General features: G+C 39.6%; 1 protein-coding gene across 2 annotated transcripts; it reads left to right on the top strand.

Moving 5' to 3' along the window:
- Positions 1-729: 729 nt before the first annotated feature.
- Positions 730-17,291, top strand: LOC117294706 (centrosomal protein of 290 kDa-like). 2 transcript variants are annotated; one of them, XM_033777216.1, is made up of 17 exons: positions 730-1,040; positions 1,710-1,825; positions 2,658-2,792; positions 3,234-3,414; positions 3,879-4,201; positions 4,541-5,610; positions 6,509-6,682; positions 7,233-7,291; positions 8,227-8,309; positions 9,779-10,074; positions 10,541-10,691; positions 12,471-12,744; positions 12,909-13,164; positions 14,059-14,262; positions 15,288-15,376; positions 15,625-15,702; positions 16,138-17,291. In XM_033777216.1, the coding sequence occupies exons 1-17, from the start codon at positions 799-801 to the stop codon at positions 16,361-16,363; spliced, it is 3,957 nt and encodes a 1,318-aa protein (XP_033633107.1). In that variant the 5' UTR covers positions 730-798; the 3' UTR covers positions 16,364-17,291. The 2 variants fall into 2 exon arrangements, with proteins under 2 accessions (XP_033633107.1, XP_033633106.1); XM_033777215.1 differs by having other exon boundaries at positions 8,224-8,309.
- Positions 17,292-19,406: the final 2,115 nt, after the last annotated feature.

Here is a 19,406-nt window from a genome sequence, read left to right as displayed (position 1 = left end):
AGTAAATTTCCACGATTTGATTTCAAGACCTCAGAGTTAGATTTTGAAGTCTCAAAATCAAGCATCTGAAAGCACACAACTTTGTGTCACAAGGGTGTTTTTTCTTGGATTATTATCTCGCAACTTTGACGACCGATTGAGCTTGAAGTTTCACAGGTTTGTTATTTTATGCATATGAGAAGACTGGTCTTTGTCAATTACCAATAGTGTCCAATGTCTTTAAAATATTTTCAATCAAAACAGATTATAACTGTAAAGAAACGCCTGCAGTCGTACCCTTCTCCAATGCTTGTCAAAAGGGTTCAGGAAAAGCCAATAGGTCATCATTCCTTTATGTAATTTCAATTGTTGGAGCTCAATGTTGTTGCAACAGTTTTTTAAACCTAAATTTGGGGGCATAATTGTTTGATTGATAATAGACTTTTATGTGGTTGGGGTTAAGGTAGGTGCCTCCCCATTTTCACTAGTGTTTTGACTGGGTATGTTTTAAATTTAAAAACAGCATATTTATTGTGTACATGTATTTAATTTTGCAATATTTATGAAACCTTAGATCATTCGATAATGGTATTTGGAACCCCCCCCCATTCGATTCCAAACACGCCCATGAATTCGGATGTAAACATTCAAACCCCTGTGATTGGTCAAAAGTTCCTTTGGATATTGATGACGTCATTGAATGTAATTTGGAAGGTCAAAGGTGAACACAACACAAAAAGGCGTCGGCAAGGCAGGTTTCTGCCGGTCGAACGTTGCAAAATCTGCACAATACGACCCATTTCCAGTCGGTGAAAAACCATGGAAATCGGAAATGGTGAATCATTGGACTCTCAAGAAAAACTTGAGAAAGATGACAAGGAAACGAAGAGTTCGAACGAGTCGTTTGGAGAGGGTGTTGTAAGCGGGACTGATGTCGACGCTGGGGTGTTGTTGCGGAGCGTACGACGCGGGTCGGTGACTGCAGCGGAGAGCCCCCGACCGATGACCGGTGCGCGGGGCGGGAGTAGTCATGTTGGCTCACATTCCTTCCATTTCGTTGGGTGAGTTTTTATATTTCCATGTGATTTGTCATGATTTGGAAGACTTTCCTTATCCTGCCACCACCTTTTCACTCATTTTTACAAAAAAGGAACGGCTCATTTGACTGAGCTGAGTGAACTCAATTCAATTCAATTGACATTTTTAAATTGTAGTATTTTGCATGTCGACAAGACGACAATGCCAACTTCTTGTTAAAATTTAAAGCATACAATTGAAAACCATAACAATGAGTATAATAATGAAAGATGGATGCCACAATTAAGTCTGACATTCAAAGAAAAAAGGGTGAATAAACACTTTTACAGTTTATGATGCGCCATCTTGTTCAACTTCAATTCAAGGGACAGAACTCGGGGCCTATTTCATGGCTCTGGAGTCTGCTTACTGTTCAAAATAAGCAAAGAATCAGCATTGGCAGAAGCAGGGAATTCTGCATATCACAGGTTATCATACTCCTAAGTAATAGGCTTACGTTGCTTACACAGCTAGCACAGAAGAGCCGCGCTTTTGCCCTGCAAATATGACATTTCAGACAAATGTTTCAAGGGATGTTTTCTATTATCATCATCATACATTAGACATTGCAAGTTTTTTGTAAATCTGTAATCTTAGACGCCTTTTTTTCTTACCAATTCGTTAATATTCCTTTAATGTAAAACAATGCTCAGGTCTAAGAAGCAGGACGCTTCTTTTGCTGATGTTGGGTTTGTGAGACCTCACCACAGCCGTGCAGATGTGAATATCTCCAAGCAGGGAGTGAACGAAGGGGATGAGGTTGCAATTGGTAAGACAGAAATTATCATCTAATCGATGACTTAAAGGCAGTGGACACTATTGGTATTTGTCAAAGACTAGCATTCACAGTTTGTGTATCCATGGAGGAAGAAAATATTTTCTTCCTCCATGGTGTATCTCAACATATGCTCAAAATTACAAACCTGTGAAAATTTGAGCTCAATCGGTCATCAAAGTTGCGAGATAACAATGAAAGAAAAACAACCCTTGTCACATGAAACTGTGTGTATTTAGATGGTTGATTTTGAGACCTCAAGTTCTAAATCTGAGGTCTGGAAATCAAATTTGTGGAAAATTACTTCTTTCTCAAAAAACTATGGCACTTCAGAGGGTATCGTTTCTCACATTGTTTTATACCATCAACCTCTCCCCATTACTCGTTACCAAGTAAGGTTTTATGCCAATAATTATTTTGAGTAATTACCAATAGTGTCCACTGCCTTTAATGCAGTTTTTGCATTCAACACTGAAAAATCAGAACTAGTGTCTTCAAAGTTTCATTTTCTTCAGAGTTACTGATTTGTGAATGATGCACAAAGGCATGATATTCTTCTTACTTTAGTCTGATTTCAGACTGTGTTTTTTTGGCCAATGGATAAATTTGCAAAAATTGTGAATTGGAAAGTGTTTTTACATGCAGGTCAGCATTTGTACTATAAAAATGTTTCCTATTTTTTACCGAGGACCAAGTATCATACGTCTGAATGCACATCAAGTGCACTGCTACTGCCCTCAAATAGATAAATATTATATCATTATTGCAAAACATTATAAAACTTATTATTTGAATATTGTTTTGATTTGCGTTTAAATTTTCCAAGAGGGGAACTTGTCGACAGTTGAATCCAGCAAGTCTGATACCGAACTCCTGATGCAGGAAACAGACGCTGAAGTTCCTGATGTCAGGCTAGATCAACTCTCTAGTGAGATGGCTAAAGTAGTCACACTGGCTTCAGGTACGGACTACTACAACATTTTAGCGCAGTACTTCATGTTTTATATCGCTTGTATCATAGGGTTTTGTTTTTTCTTAAGTTTTTTTAAACCAGTGTAATAAGTTCCTTGTTGAGCGCTATAGGTTTATATTTTAGATGTAAGGCGCTGTATAAGTTATACTTATTATTAATGACTTTTATTATTATAACAACTAACAATTAATTCGTATACACATACATCATTCTTGAAAAAAAATTTGGCAGAGCACTAGTGTACAAATAGTATTGAGATATATTGCAATAGGCCACTTTGTCAAAATTCTACGCTTCTACGTTTCCAGATAGATCAGAAAATGCAAATGTCACACACGCCTGCTGACCTTATGGCTGTGACGCTAGTGGCATATCACTTCGGGGAAATACAAAATTGCAAATCTAGTGATATGTTGTTAATTTTTGTAGCTAGCGAAGTTGTTCGTCAGTCAAACTCTTGCGACCAAGTGTCGGCGTCTCATCTCAACAAATGCAACTCATCCTCTCAGGCACACTGGGCTGACTCAGGTAATAATGTTGATCTAAGAGGTCAGAGGTCAAATGGAGGAATCAAGGGAAAAAAGAGCTGTCGACCCGTAGAGGGCAAAAGGTACAGATTAAAATAAAAATTAAAATCATTGCAACCCTTGAAACAATGGCACTGTTATCCATTTTCAAAAGAACCAAATGATATTCCACAATCACACTTTATTATCAAAAAATTAACTTTTCATATATTAGCTGATATTCCCCTTGGACAATAACACAATTAACTAAGTTTCTTTTTCTGGCTTTGGCTAGTCTTTTATAAACCTCAATATTTCAGATTTGGTGTTGATCGCTATGCAGTGCCCATTTTAGGTGACTGTACTCCCCCCCCCCCCCCCCACAGTCAGACGCCCACGTTTTTTTTACATATAAGTTGACTCCCAATGTTACAGACCATTTGCAGACAATAGCCATGTTTGACGCTCATAAGACCTTGCATACAATAGGGCTGGAGGGGAAGATAGTCGGTCTTGAATCAGTACTGCTTCACAAATGAAGTCTCTGTACTGTCATTCTCACACACAGGTCTAGCAACACCATGCTCGGACGCATTAAAAACCTGAACTGTCTAAGCAGCTCCGATGATGGCCGCAGCAGAGAGGACATGACTGCCTCCTCGGAAGATGTCTCAAAGACTCCTCGATCCATCTCCAAGATTCCAAAGAAGAGGAAGACCAAGAAGAAGAAGAAACACGGCGAAGGAGAGGAGAGTGAGAAGGGTAACTCGGATGAGAAGAGCAGCAGCGGGACTGAGGTTGGGAGAGTGATGGCTGAGGAGGAGGTTGTTGGGACTGAGAAGAAACCGAAGGAGGCGGAGCGAGACGTTGTGCTAGGAAAATCAAATGAAGGTAAGAGAAATAACACAATCTTTTTTTTAACTAGTTGAAAGCCAAGTTTATACTTCCTACGAATGCGAATGTAAAGCGAATTTTGGTGTGAAGCAATAATTGTGGTGCAATTATTTGTTTGCCATGTTTTTCCAATGAGTTTGACTGGAAAAGCACAAAAGTAGACATGAGAATTTAAAAGTAAGGCATCTACAATCCAGGTTTGCCAGGACAGACAAAAGTGCCTGAACTGTCACCAAGAGGTGTGTCATTCCAGCCTATATTCTTAAAATCTGTAAAAAATATTTGTACTTGCACAAGAAGTCCTGTTTTGAAAGCCATTTTGTTTCGCTATTACAGACGTGTCTTTGCCATCTCAGCCAGATGTGTTGAAGGAGATTAAGACAAGTGCCTCTCCTGTAACTCATCAACAACCAACTCAAGATGATAGCAGCAGTCAGGGAACCAGACCCTCGGAACCAATTCTAGATGATTCCAAGAAAAATGTGGAACTGTCTGGATCCAGTATTGAGCTCCTAAAAGAGTACGAAGATCACGTCGATGATGGGGAAACTGTGCTTCCTGCCGTCCTCACCGACGACCAGTTGCCCTCCGGAAATATAAAACCTACGCACTCTGTGGAGTTTGACACGCCACCTAAGAAGAAGATGCGCGCTGACGCCGCAAGAGATCCTGGCGTTGTTAACCATTTGAGCACCCCTCCGATGCTTCTGCACCTTGTGGAAGAGGTTCTGAGGTCCAAATCAGACATACCCCTGAAGGCTGTGCGGGAGAGATGCAGAATACTCAGCCAGCAGAGTGGCGCTTTGCCTGGAGTCTCCATTGATGAGACACTCCGCCTGGCAGTCTTGGGATCACTCTCCTTCGCAGCTGAGAGGGTCCCTGGACACCAGGAGATCAGAAGAAGAGCTGCCAGTGCTCCAGGACCCCTCGAGCATCTACCCCAAGCTTTCAATGCCAGCGAGATATCAGTGGACCCGAAGATAGAATCCGGCATTTCCAGTTTTGACAGCGCTCTAAATGAGTACACCGGATTACTCAAAAGTAAAACAGACTCGGGATCGAGTAGTGGGATAACTTTCCGGCAAAATGGCGACCAGACGACGAAGAGTTCATCATCTGACAGCAGCCAGGATGAATTCGTCCGACGAATGCAGAGAGCTCGACATTCATCAAGGTATCAGGCTTCCCCCTCCCCTACCCCGCAGCAAGTCCACTTCTTAGACAACACCAAGAAGGGAGGGTACCAAGACACTAAGGGAGACAGCATTGGTAGCATGATGGCCACTTCCTCTGTCTATGGTAGCAGCCTCCAGGCCAAACTTGCTGGACTGGAGACGGATCTCAGCAGCGATAAAGATTTAGGAAAGCCGTACAAGGTGGATGAACCACTAGAAGAAGATTCTATGGTGAGTCAGCAATTCATGTATTTCATTTCATTAAATATTTTTGGTTATGAATTAGGCAAGGACTCTCAGAAAAGTGACCTCATCAGATCACTACTAGCCCCACAAAAAATCATGGAGAGTGACAAGAAGGAAGTTTCAATTGTATATATGGGAGGAAAACCCCAGAGAATTAATATTTTTATATACATATTTTTATATTAAAACAATTTTTTAATTCTAATGTGTATGTAGTTGCTGGGCACCTCTGAAAAACAGTGTTTCACTGAGAGGTTTCCCCAGGGTAAAGAAGAAATAAATAAATAAATAAAAATAAAACTGTTCTAGGGAAACCAAGATCGTCAGGTAGCGACTCAAACCCAATCCAAATAGTGCCCTCGGTGGGATTTGACCGGGGTCCTAGAGGTGGAAGGCGAGGGGACACCACCTATGCCAACCTGACAGCTTCTGTCAATGAGCTACTGATCAAATTGATTTCTTGCAAAATCAAAATTGAAAATTTGAAAAATTGAAATATCTGGAGTGTTGCAAGTGAAGTGGACTCAAGTTCTGGGGTTTTATTTCAGAGTGTGGGTTTCATTGCCGGTCATGGTTGATTGTCCTGAGCAAGACACTTAACCTTTTAAAATACAAAATGGCGGACTATATGATGTAAAATAAAATCACACAATTTTTAAAGGATTTTTGTTTTAATCCTTATCTTCTACTTTAAAACATCTTTCTACAACCATACTCATTTTACTACAATCCTTTTTAAAGCCCAAAGTGCCCAATTCAAAGGCAATGTGACGTCCCTTTAAAAATTTCAGCGGCATTCAACAAAGTGGTATTGTGATACTTTAAAACTCAATATAAGTATAAAACAAAATGTTTAAATGGTTTATTGGTTTCCCAACTTCAGAGGAGGAAGGAATTGGCTTTCATCTTAAAGATGCTTCAGAAGGACAATGGAGGTCATCACCAGGGTTCAGAGGTCACGATGGATGCCAGCCCTCTAGAGGCTGCTATTAGTTATTTATACTGGAGCAGACACGATGCGCAGGATCTACTCAAGAAACCACAACAGCATCAGAAGGTAAGGTATTTATTTTATTTTATTTTATTTTTAGTAGCCCAGGGAAGTACAAATTTGTTGCTTCCATCTTGGTCCAATTTCTTAGAGGTGCTTATCCACCGAGGAGCAAAGAGGTGCCCGGACAAGTTTCATAACTAAATAAACCTTGAACTTCGTCCTTGCAGGGGCTCTGCAGTTTTCTTTTGGTGGGGGCACATCTATGAGAAAATGTATTTTTGTACCACATACCACATACATGTAGGGCACCACGGCAGCTGCTGTGGGTGCCATGTGTTAAATTGAAGTCTGCTACACTATAACATTTGTGGATCAATTCTGCTGAATTAATCTACAAGAACACGTGTCCCCCAAAAAGCAAAACTCGTTTGTGTACAGTACATGTGTTGTATTAAACTAATAATTAAATGGAGAACCAACTATGTAAGTTCACTGCTAAAGCTACTCTAAAATTATGGGTGTTCATTCCATAATTCTTTTTTTTAATTGAAATTTTTTGTAAAAGTAACATTATGATTTCCAACTGACTGTCCCATTATTTTACTTGGTTTAGGTTGTGATTGAAGACAAGCTAGAGGCCCAGAATCTACAGTTGGATCTACCTCCACATAGGTATAATTAGACTGAAAGATGCATAGACAAAAGTTGTTCAAATAAGCCACTAAGGGTCATAATTCCCAGAAAGTAAAAGTTGTTCAAATAAGCCACTAATGGTCATAATTCCCAGAAAGTAGTAGTTTTCCTTTGAAAATATCATTGTCACGCTTAAACCCTGACTTTTCAAAGGAAAGGCTACATATCAGCACCAGTATTTTTTCCTTGTGTAAAAATATGAGTATTCGCTCACTATGAAACACAAATTTTGGTGTAATATATTATGTAAAACATTAAGAGTGGTGGCTCGTAAAAGAGCCAGCTTTTGCTTGTCATTTCAATGTGCTCTGGCCGACTCCTTAGAGCACACTGATCAAAAGTGAGCAGAAACCGACAGATAAACCGCTATGAGTAAGCTTGGGCGATACCATGATATAATCAAATATCGCGATACTAATTTGGAAACGATGTTGATATCGGATCGATTTGGTTTTAATCGCAATATCGATATCTCGCAATATATCGCGATATTTTGCAATATTTCGCGATATCGATTAAGTATCGCAATATCGCGTTGTATTTCCTTGATACACCTTGCCCCCCATAAGGTTTGGAGTAAAACCAGAGGAATAGGTCATTAGAACACCTCTCGTATGCTATGACTGTCTCTTCTACAACTTTCACTGGGAGTTTGAAGACTGATGATGTCAAATTTATCGAATATCGCGATATATTGTCGGTGAATAAAATAAATCGATATCGCCCAAGCTTATATACTCACAATAGAGATTTTATATGGTGTCACCGCAAGCCTTTTTATACTGAAGCCATCAAGTAATTTTTACCTGCTTATATTTTGATCTTGAAAGTTATAATTAGAGGTCCTTTCAATAAAAGCGTTAGCAAAGCAACCAGCACTGAGGTGCTTATTTTGTTGGCTTATGTTTCAGCAGGGGAAATGATAACTTGGAGCACTTGAAGATTGAGCTTCAGCAAAGAGTCAAGCAAATAGACGATGCCATCGCTAAACATGAAGGTATTAATCTCATACTGTTGCATTTCAGCATTTTAATAAGGGAATCAATGTGTGGTGAAGAGGTTTTCAACTAGTGGTTTAATCCCAACGAGGCTTGGTTCTTGATAATTTTACCGAGACGAAGTTGAGGTAAATTATCAAGAACCAGGCCTCGGCGGGTTTAAACCACTAGTTGAAAACCGATTCAACACACTTTGATTTCCCATTCATAAATTCATTCAAAAACATCATTACTTTTTGGTCAAAATGTAAAAAATAAATGCAAAAATTATAATTGTTAAATAATTTCTTTCAACACAACACCCCGCCAGCTATGAAATGGTAAAGCCCTCCGCCGCCCTCAGGTAAACAACTCCTTTTAAAGGAATGCTGTGCGCGTCGCGCGTATCGCGCGACGTGGCACAACTGTTTCAGCCATTGCTCTCGTCCAATAAGAATGAAGAAACTGTCTTATAAGAACAGGTGCAAGGTCGCGTGTCACGCCCATGAATTAACACTTTTTACCGGTCATATACCGGTCAAGGTTTATACACACCCATGTGACGCGCTCTCCACCAATAGGAATAGCGAAACTGTTTGAGGTATTTATGAATGATAATTTAAGGGCTTCTTATAAAGCGCGCATATCAGTCTCTCAGTGATGCTCCTAGCACTGTAACAAACAGCATTTTCTGCAAGGTATGTGGGACTACGTTTGAATCATGAGACCTTATCCTTAGCACCATGTAATGGTTTACAAGGTGCTCTGGCGCAATTTGCTGCCAATCATACCAGGAACACTGGGGTACCCTTCTTTTACAACCCCTCGGACCAACGACTTAACGTCCCATCCGAATGACAAAGCATCATGGTTAAGTGTCTTGATTAAGGACACAAGTGTCAAGACTTTTGAACCCACACTCTGCTGATCAGAAACGTCAGAGTTTGAATCCAGTGCTCTAAACCGCTAGGCCATCATGACACGCCACAGATGTGTTTGAAAATTGAAGTTGGAGAAGTACATTAATTTTCGAATAAAAGAATGGCAACAAATGTCACAACCCTGTAAGGGTTATAAATGGCCCTTCAAAGACTGAGTCACTTCTCTTTTAGTCTCATTCACAAATGCCCTCTTAAAAATTTATATTTAATGAGAAATAAATAAAACTTATTTTACCATTTGGAGTTTATCGATCAGTGAAAGTTTTTTTGTTTTTTTAAATCGTTGTCATGCAAAATCAGTCATTGATTTTTCACTATTTTCTGGTGACCCAGATCGTCGATCGATCTCAACCTTTTACAGGTTTGTCAGTTGATGTATATATTGTGGATTGCATGAGGTGCTTACACTGCCAGAAACTGTTCTGTTAGTAAAAACCAATTCTGTAATGTTCCTTTAAGGTTCTCAGCTGCGAGTAAAGATGACTAGCCTTCCACTTTATTCTTATTAAATATTATTATATCTGACAAGTGTATTCTTATGATTGCAGCAATGGCAAATGCAGTTACACATCAACAGCATCTTGAAAGCCCTGGACCCATCTTAGCTGATCTCATAACATCAAGCCCTGACAGCAAATCCTCCTCATCTTCTTGTGAAGACAGCCGACCCCCAAGCAGCTTCCAATGTAACCGCTCGGTGGCCTACATGTCCCCCGGGGGCGCTCTGGGGGGTGGGATCCCCAGCGTAGATGAGTGTGGATCTGCTAGGAGACTCAGGAGGGAGTCGTTGGAGAAGACGATGGACCTATCGAAGGAGAAAGAGCAAATGTCGGCACAGATGAAGGTAGGAAAGATACTTGATCAATATTTTGGGGGTTTAAAGACACTGGACACGTTTGGTAATTGTCAAAGACCAGTATTCTCACTTGGTGTATCCCAATATATGCATAAAATAACAAACCTGTGAAAATTTGAACTCAACTGGTCATCAAATTTGCAAGAGAATAATGAAAGAAAACCGGCCATGTTGCAATCACTTTGTGTGCTTTCGGCTGCATAATTAACGGTTTCATCTGAGAAGAAATTACCTCTTTCTCAAAGACTACTTTACTTCAGAGGGAGCCGTTTCTCAAAATGTTTCATACTATCAACAGCTATCCATTGCTTGTTACCAAGTAAGTTTTTCGTGCCAACAATTATTTTGAGTAATTACCAATAGTGTCAAGCGCTATTAAGTTCTTCTTTAAAAAAAAAACATTTATTTATCCAGACACTTTTTATTCCTGATATATTTTATATTGACTTTGCAGGAGCAACGTCTTGCTGCTGTTCAGCTAGAAGCGCATCTTCTGTCTCAACTGACCACCCTCACCAAGGAATATCAAGGTCTTATGGCCCACGATCAAGAACAGCAAAAGGTTGTTAGGGAGTACAAACAAAAGCTGGACAAGAAGCAAAAAGGTTTGTACAATGAGTTGAAGATGCGTTCAGCAAATAAACTGTGCAAGTGTTGCATGTATGCATACAAGGCGACATGCAAAAAGGGCACAACTTTGTTTCCTTCAAGTTTTAAAGCAATGGCATGGGATCTAGTAAACAAAATCTACACAGAGCCATGGTAGTACAGGGGTTTTAAATTGAATGTGGACAGGGTGTCTTAATAAGTTATTTAAAGGCAGTGGACACTATTGGTAATTGTCAAAGACTAGCCTTCACTGTTGGTGTATCTTAACATATGCATGAAATAACAAACCTGTGAAAATTTGAGCTCAATCGGTCATCGAAGTTGCGAGATAATAACAAAAGAAAAATAACCCTTGTCACACGAAGTTGTGTCGTTAAGATGGTTGATTTCGAGACCTCAAGTTCTATATCTGAGGTCTCAAAATCAAATTCGTGGAAAATTACTTCTTACGCGAAAACTATGGCACTTCCAGAGGGAGCCGTTTCTCACAATGTTTTACACCATCAACCTCTCCCCATTACTCGTCACCAAGAAAGGTTTTATGCCAATAATTATTTTGAGTAATTACCAATAGTGTCCACTGCCTTTAAAGCAGTGCCAAGCTTGGCATTGCTCCCTTGACTACTCAATATGTTGACATTGTGCCATCTTTGTGCTTCATGCTGATTTTTTGTCATTGTGCTCTCATCATGCCATATTTTAGCTATGTATGTGCCATGACATAAGCCTAGTCATATCGTGACATCTTTGTGCTATACGTTTTTGCTGTCACTGTATGCTCATCTTGCAATCTTTGTGCTGTCGCCTTTCAATCATCGTGCCTTGTATGTGCCGTCATCATACAATCATCATGCTTTCTTTGTTTAATAATCGTTGATCATCATGCTTTCTTTGTTTAATAATCGTTGATCATCTACTGTCTATGTGTTGGCGTTGTGTCCTCTTCGTGCCGTCATCAGAGGATCTTCCTGCCAACTTTGTGCTGTCATTGTATGATCATATGGTTCTTTGTGCCATCACTGTATGATCATAGGCCATCTTTGTGCCATCTTAGTGCCATCATCAGATGATCTTCTTGCAATCTGTATGCCCTCTTTGTGCTGTCTCTGAATGATCTTCATACCATCTGTGTGCCATCATCGTATGGTCTACTCACCATTTATGTGCTGTCATTGCAGGATCATCTGTCAATCTTTGTGCTGTCATCGTTCGAATCTTGCCATGTTTGTGCCGTCATCATACCTTCTTTGTGCCGTCATCGTTCGATCCTCATGCACTCTTTGTGCCATCATTGTATGATCCTCATGCCATCTTTATGCTGTCATCGTACAATCATCTGGCAATCTTTGTGCTGTCATCGTTTAATTACCGAGCCACGGTGTCGACATTGTGCCGACATTGTGCCATCTTTGTGCCATCAACCACAATCTTCTCGCCATCTTTGTGCTGTCATTGTATGAGCACTGGCAATCTTTGTGCTGTCATACTCATTGTTCGAAACGTCCCATCGTTGTGCCGTCATCGTGCCTTTTTTTTGCCGTCATCATACGATCCATGTGCCATCTTTGTGCTGTCATCGTACGATCACCGAGCCTTCTTTGTGCCAACATTGTCCATTCATTGTGACCTCTATGCCTCAACATTGGAAAATCATTATTGTGTATTTTTTTTAACCATGTTACAATTCAAGAGTAATAACACCACTCCTTCACATACTCTATTGTTTTACATGCTGTTTATTTTAAGTTTAAACTGTTCATTATTCCTCTCATTAGATTTAGACCACATGGAAGCCCAGCTTGCCGATCGAGGACTTGATACAGAGCAGGTGCAGCAAGAACTAGACACCATCTCCTTCACATTCAAAGAGAAGATCCACCACCTTCAGACCCAACTCGCTGGAGCAGAGAGACAGAACTTGGACCTGCAGGAGAGCCTCAGATATGCCGGGACGATGCTGGAGACCATGAAGGAAGAATCCAAGATGAAAGACGGAGAGATAGTGAAGCTTCGCGAGGAATTTATGACAGAGCTGAAAGATGAGAGAAGGTACCTAGACCAATTTCACAAAGCAATAAAATTCATTGCAAGAAAAATTGTTTGTGTTGCCATAGTGATTTTGTATTGTAAAAAGGACAAGACAGACAAGAGGAACAACGACGGAACGTTACATTTCTTCTTTTTCGCCCTTCCTTCCAACCTCCTCTCGACAGTTACCGCTCTCAGCTTGATTCCAAGCTCATCTCTCAATCCAACGACATCCACCACATGGCCATCTCCCTGAACGACCTACAAGAAGAGAACCACACCCAAGCAGATGAGATGCGCCATCTCCACCAGGCACTGGAGGCGTCTCATCAGAGTCAAGCTGAACTACAACAGCAACTCCAGCAATCTGCTCAGAGACTGGAGACTGAGAATCTCAAATGGAGACAACAGAGAGAGCAACTGACGGAACACTTGAATGAGGTACATGCCAATAGTAGGGTGTCAGGGCCGAGTGGTCAAGAGCATCGAGTTAAAGTTCAGGGACTAATTTCATAGCGCTGCGTAGCGGCAGATTTTTCTATTTCATAGCACTGCTAACAGTAAGCAAACAAAAAGGCATGCTAACCTTCCGGTGCTTACCGCACGAAAAAATAAATGACGTCACAATGCAAATACACGGTTACCACGCAATATGGCCGCCCAATTTTTCTGCTAACCTGTGAAATACGCTAAGGCTTAAGCAAATTTTTTTGCTACAGTAAGCACGCAAATTTGCTAACCGTTAAGCAGCGCTATGAAATTGGGCCCTGGTGATTAAGTCATCGGAGTGTGGGTTTAAAACCCAGTTGTGTTGTGGCCAAGTGGTTAAGAGCATTGAAATCAATTTCGATCAGCAATTGATGTACTCAAATGTTTACCGAGTGCCGAGTGTAAAGTTCTAATTAAGACAACAATGCAATGGCTGAGATGTTTAGAGCTGAGGTTCAAGTTCTGGTGGTTAAGACATCATAATGTGGGTTCGAATCCCGGTTGTGACACTTGTATCCTTGAGCAAGATACTTTACAACAATCGCTTCTCTTAACCAAGGGGTTTAAATGGGTACCTGCGAGGGTAGAGGTTGATATTGTGTATAGAAAGCCTTCGGAGCCCATGGTAGCTCCGGCTGTACACTCCCCAGGGAGCTGAGAAATATTAAAGGAATATTGGCCCAATGTCCGTTTGAACTAACATAAAGCGCATTGATTCAGTTATCAAAAACGTGCGTGCATGAGTAATGATCGTTGCATTGATACCTTACACATTTTTGTGATTGATTGTTGTTTCTTGGCACATATACTGTAAGCATCGTTTTAAAGTTCTCCTCTCTACATTAGACCAAGGCCTGTCTGGAGAAATCCCAGCTTCATCTGAAGACCTTGTCTCACACCAACCAATCCCTGTCCTCCACCACCAAACAGCTTCAGACCAGCTACAAGGACCTGAGCTCCCAACTGGAGAAGGAGAAACTTGCCAAAGAGATGACCTGCCAAGACCTGGAGAGACTCAGGGAAGAACTGGAGTCTGAGAGGAAGACTAGGGTAAGTGGATTGGAAACTTTGCATGGTGGAAGTATAAGTAAGATTCATTTACTCCAGTTTCTTAAAGACCTGGACACTATTGGTAATTGTCAAAGACCAGTCTTCTCACTTGGTGTATCTCAACATATGCATAAAATAACAAACCTGTGCAAATTTGAGCTCAATTGGTCGATGAAGTTGCAAGAGAATAATGAAAGAAAAAACACCCTTGTCACATGAAGTTGTGTGCTTTCAGATGCTTGATTTCGAGACCTCAAAATCTAATTCTGAGGTCTCGAAATCAAATTCATGGAAAAATTCTTCTTTCTCAAACAGTGGGAGCCGTTTCTCACAATGTTTTAAACTATCAACAGCTCTCCATTATTCATTCAAGTAAGTTTTTATGCTAACATTATATTTTATTTTGAGTAATTACTAATAGTGTCCACTGCTGGATATGTTTGGTAATCACACTTAAACAGCTACCTGAGCGGAATGTTTTCAACAGAAATGGTATTTTTACTTGTTTATAATGCACTTGTTCACCATTTTAATGTAATTTTGATATGTGTACACTTCTGAACTTTTCGTAATTATCGATTAAAAAATCAGGCCCCTACCTAAAGGTTTTTTGAAAAACTAAAAACACTTCTGCCGTAAGGACAATGCCGCTGACGTCATTTGTGGGCGTTTGCTTTGTTATACATCCACGCTGCAACAAAGCGGCTTTATCTACTTATGACGTTTTGAGAGTGATTACGTAACGGGGCTTTTCGCAAATCTCGCAGAAAAGCTCTGGACAAGGGCATACAAAATGATGGTTTTTTTTACACAATTTAAACCTATTTATAATCATATGACTCAATTTCCTTATTCATCGAAAACCTTTTATGTGGAATTCAGCAAAGTTCACGACTTGACATTTTCGTTCAAGCAGGTCTTTAAAATTAGTGCCAATACAAATTTACTTGATTAAAAGTAGGCCTTGATATGAAGGTAGATTCTATTTGTATTTTTCTGATGTTTCTGACTTTTTTAATGTCCAGTCTGATCAAGTGAATTCCCAGTTGTCCCAGTGGCAGGGAAGTCTACAAAAGAGTACCAAGAAGCTGTCTGCTGCCCTCAATAACAAAATGTAAGTTTGCCTTCACAACGAGCAAGAGTTATTTTTGGACAGGACTATATACTTCTTTGAAGTGAATTGAAGTAGATCAAATCTTGCGGCCATTTGTGATCGCTATTTTATGGCAATTTATTACACGTTGCTTGTGGCGGCTACTTCAAATATTTATATACCTGCAAGACTCACACATTCTATGAGAAATTTTTCCACATCAATTGAAACTTGAAGCGTAGTGACCTAGAAAACATTCCTTTTTACAGACGGCAGCAACAGAGTGAGTTACAGCATATAAGAGATATCAATACTGAACTGGCTGCTGGTCTTCAAGATGAACCCAGGTAAGTGCTTTGGTCATTACCATGGAAATTAGTGACAACGGTGTGAATACTACTTGATTTAAACCACACTATACACAATTGCACACCCAAGATAGGGTGTTGTGGCCGAACGATAAGACCACCTGCGAACTCTAGCTGGTGTGCAGATCAGCAGAGTGTGGGTTACAATCCTGGTCGTGACACTTGTGTCCCTGAGCAAGACACTTAACTTTAATTGCTTCTCTACACCCAGGGGTAAATGGGTACCTGTGGGGGCAGATATGGTTCTTGTGATTGATATAGCTGAGTAGCGCATAGGTGTTGCACAGGCTGTATACTCCACAGATGGTTGAGGGAATGAATTAAGGCCCAGTGACCATGGGTAATAATGTTCGAACAATACCACAATTTGCTTTTTCTAACAGAAAAATATATATTATTTATATATCATAATAGTTTCACCAAGCCAACGACAAGTGGCCAACAAAGCGGGGCTCAGCCTGTTCAGTTTCCAGAGTTTAACTCGTCATCTCAGAGTCCATTGCATCAAAAACGTCATCAGTTCCAACGCCAAGCGCCGTGTTACTCTCAGCAGAGCGACTGGACATACCTGAACACCGAGGGCATTGCACCCGATACTAGACAAGAGTGCGGCTCCTACCAGCAACACAGAAGGTGTTAAAAATTATCTGGAACCTCAGAGGATTTCTAAATGTGCTTAGCCAAAATCATGGGTACATATTTTGTTACAAAACCAAAAGACACCAAAAGGCACAATTTTTTTGTTTAAAGATACTTAATGAACTCCATATAAATATTGTGATATTGTGATTAAGTGTGCATCAATGTCATTTCCAAAAAAGTTACAACATTTTGACTGAATAATCACCCGGAGGGATCACATTGATTTAGGGACATTTCATGTATTTTATCACTCCACTTAGAGTATATAACCCCAAACATATTCAGCAGATTAAATGATTGTTTGGACTGTTGGTTTATTGCAGTAATCATTGTCATCAATAAAGTGAACTTTTTAAATTGTGAATTTAATACCAAGTCAATGTTTTGTTCTTTCTAGAATTTACTTTTATGCGCATGTGTTATCACAAAGTATGACCTATTTTTTTCACAAATAAGGAAGGACCATAGAACAAAGAAAACAATTTGAAATAATAATTATAATAATAATTACACAGCATTTGTAAAGTGCACTTTATCTCTGTGACAGTCAAACGCGGAAATCTAGTAAAATTAGTCAAATTTGGCTAAGATATAAAACCTTGCACCTTCAGGGATTGAAACTATAATACTATTCTCTTTAACAACTTGTGTACCATTCATTTTATTATCTTAACATGTGGATAGGACATGAGCAGTGTGAGCTCCAATCAATTATTTAACCACTAAAAAAAGGACATGGTGGAAACTTAAACAAAAGGTATGAATTATCAAATCTAATTGATCAACACAGGTTGCCCTCTTTGATAATTCTTTATTGGGGAATCCATTCAAACATCAGTCAAGTTTCTGAACAAAACCTGATCATGGATGACAATAACCATTTGGAGATTATTATCTTTTGTTGAAATAATAAAATGTAAATAAGAACATGGAAAGAGAACTGACTCAATTCTTGTTCATTATTCACAGTGAATTTGTGATGTGTTGTAAGCACTATTGTTACACATCAAATAAATTGTGTTTCCTAAACTCTTTCGTTTTACTTGGCATGTTTGAAAAACGGTGAATTTTTAATTGTTTTTTGAGATCTACCTTTGCCATCCTAAACAAATTAATAAATTAATTAATAAGTTTCCACAATTAGCTCTTTACTGAAAACATTGTAAAGGGACCATCTTTCAAATAAACTCAGGGGTAAGAAGTAATTTTCCACAAATTTGATTTTGAGACCTTGGGTTTAGAATTTGAGGTCTCCAAATCAACCATTTAAACGCACAAAACTTTGTGTGACAAGGGTGTTTTTTTCTTTCACTATTATCACGCAACTTCAACGACCAATTGAGCTCAAATTTCCACAGGTTTGTTATTTTATGCATATGTTGAGATACACCAAGTGAGAAGACTGGTCTTTGACAATTACCAATAGTGTCCAGTGTCTTTAAAAGTGCATCTAATGTCACACAGATCAAGTGCTGTGTTATTATTTATTATAAAATTCCAATCATGTTTCGAATCCCTTGTTAGTCTTTGTTGGTGCTAAAGAGCCTTTACTATTTGCCTATATCTCAACACAAATTACTGAAGGTGGCTGATGTCTGTATCACACAAACATTTAGAGATAAAGGGCTCAATTTCATAAAGCCTGTAAGCAAAACATCTTGCTAAGCACAGAAAAGTACTGCTTACAGAAAAAGGTTACCTAGCAAAAATGTACTTCTAGAACTATAAGGCTCATAGTTTCTAGAAGTAGCAAAAATGCAGATTTACTTTGTTGTGGTAGTGGTATACTTCTAGAAACTATAAGGCTCCCCTGCTCACAGGGGAGCCTTATAGTTTCTAGAAGTAGTAGTGGTAGTGCCCCAATAAATTTTGCTTGGCAGAGAAAATTGCTTAGCAGTATTTTCTGCTAAATGTCTTTATGAAATTGAGCCCTGATGTGTAGACTGGTATAGTCCTTTCGAGTCAGCTTCCAATTAAGTTGATGTAACAGTACACCCTCTACCGTTGACTGATAACAAAAAAAAACATGGTTGCCAACAAGACTCATCCCCTATTAGTATTAAACCCAGTAACTGGGGCGCTGTATTTTCGAATTTTGACGACAAACAATTTCAAAATTCGAAAAAAGAGTACAGCGCCCCAGTTACTGGGTCTAATCCCCTAAAAAAAATGGTATATGAAATAAACACTAATAGACCTTATGCATTGACGTCATCCAGCCGCCATCTTTGAGGTCAAATGGTGACGAAACAATCAAAATGCACATAGAGAACAACCTCCTTTTGACCTCAAGGCGAGGGCGCCGTACTGAAATGACGTCATGTGCATAAGGTCTATATTCCATGGCGCTAATTGAAATTGGTGACTGCTCTATCTTCCGACGTCCCTATGTTCCGACACCCCTATATTCCGACACCCCTATGTTCCGACACCCCTATGTTCCGACAACTCAACCTATATTCCGACACCCCTAATGTTCCGACACCCTTATATTCCAACGACCCAAACACCCCTATGTTCCGACACCCCTATGTTCCGACAACCTGTACCAATATTTTGTGTTAGCCATTTTTTTTTTAAAGAAAAACTGTGTGACTTGAAGAAACTACACATGACCGCAATTTAGTCCATGAACGTACCGGTAACCTATCTTTATGTAGTCCCACAAAGGAGTGTAATTTGTATAACAAGTGTTATTCTGCTATTAAAAATTAGCAACTTTGGTTTCTTTAGCAGAGGACTGAGTAATGGAGGGGTGGTAGGACTTAATTGTTTATTGTTATTAATTGTTAATAAATTATTATTATTATATATATATATATTTTTTTTGTGGGGGGGGGGGCAAAAGAAAGAAATTACACATCGGCGCAATAAACGCAGGAGAGGGTTTGAATTTTTATTAATTGAAGGCTCATGAAATGTTATCAACACGGACACGCATCTAACAATAGCAAAGTACCGAGTATTTTTTTACCAGCTACCTGGGGGAGCCATACTCGTGTGTATAACCACAACAAAAAATGAAATGCATGCGTGATTCC

The sequence above is a fragment of the Asterias rubens genome, chromosome 9, assembly GCF_902459465.1.
Source record: "Asterias rubens chromosome 9, eAstRub1.3, whole genome shotgun sequence".
NCBI classification, from domain to species: domain Eukaryota; kingdom Metazoa; phylum Echinodermata; class Asteroidea; order Forcipulatida; family Asteriidae; genus Asterias; species Asterias rubens.
The sequence above is the reverse complement of the archived record's forward strand: the minus strand, read 5'-3'. Positions and strand labels throughout refer to the sequence as shown.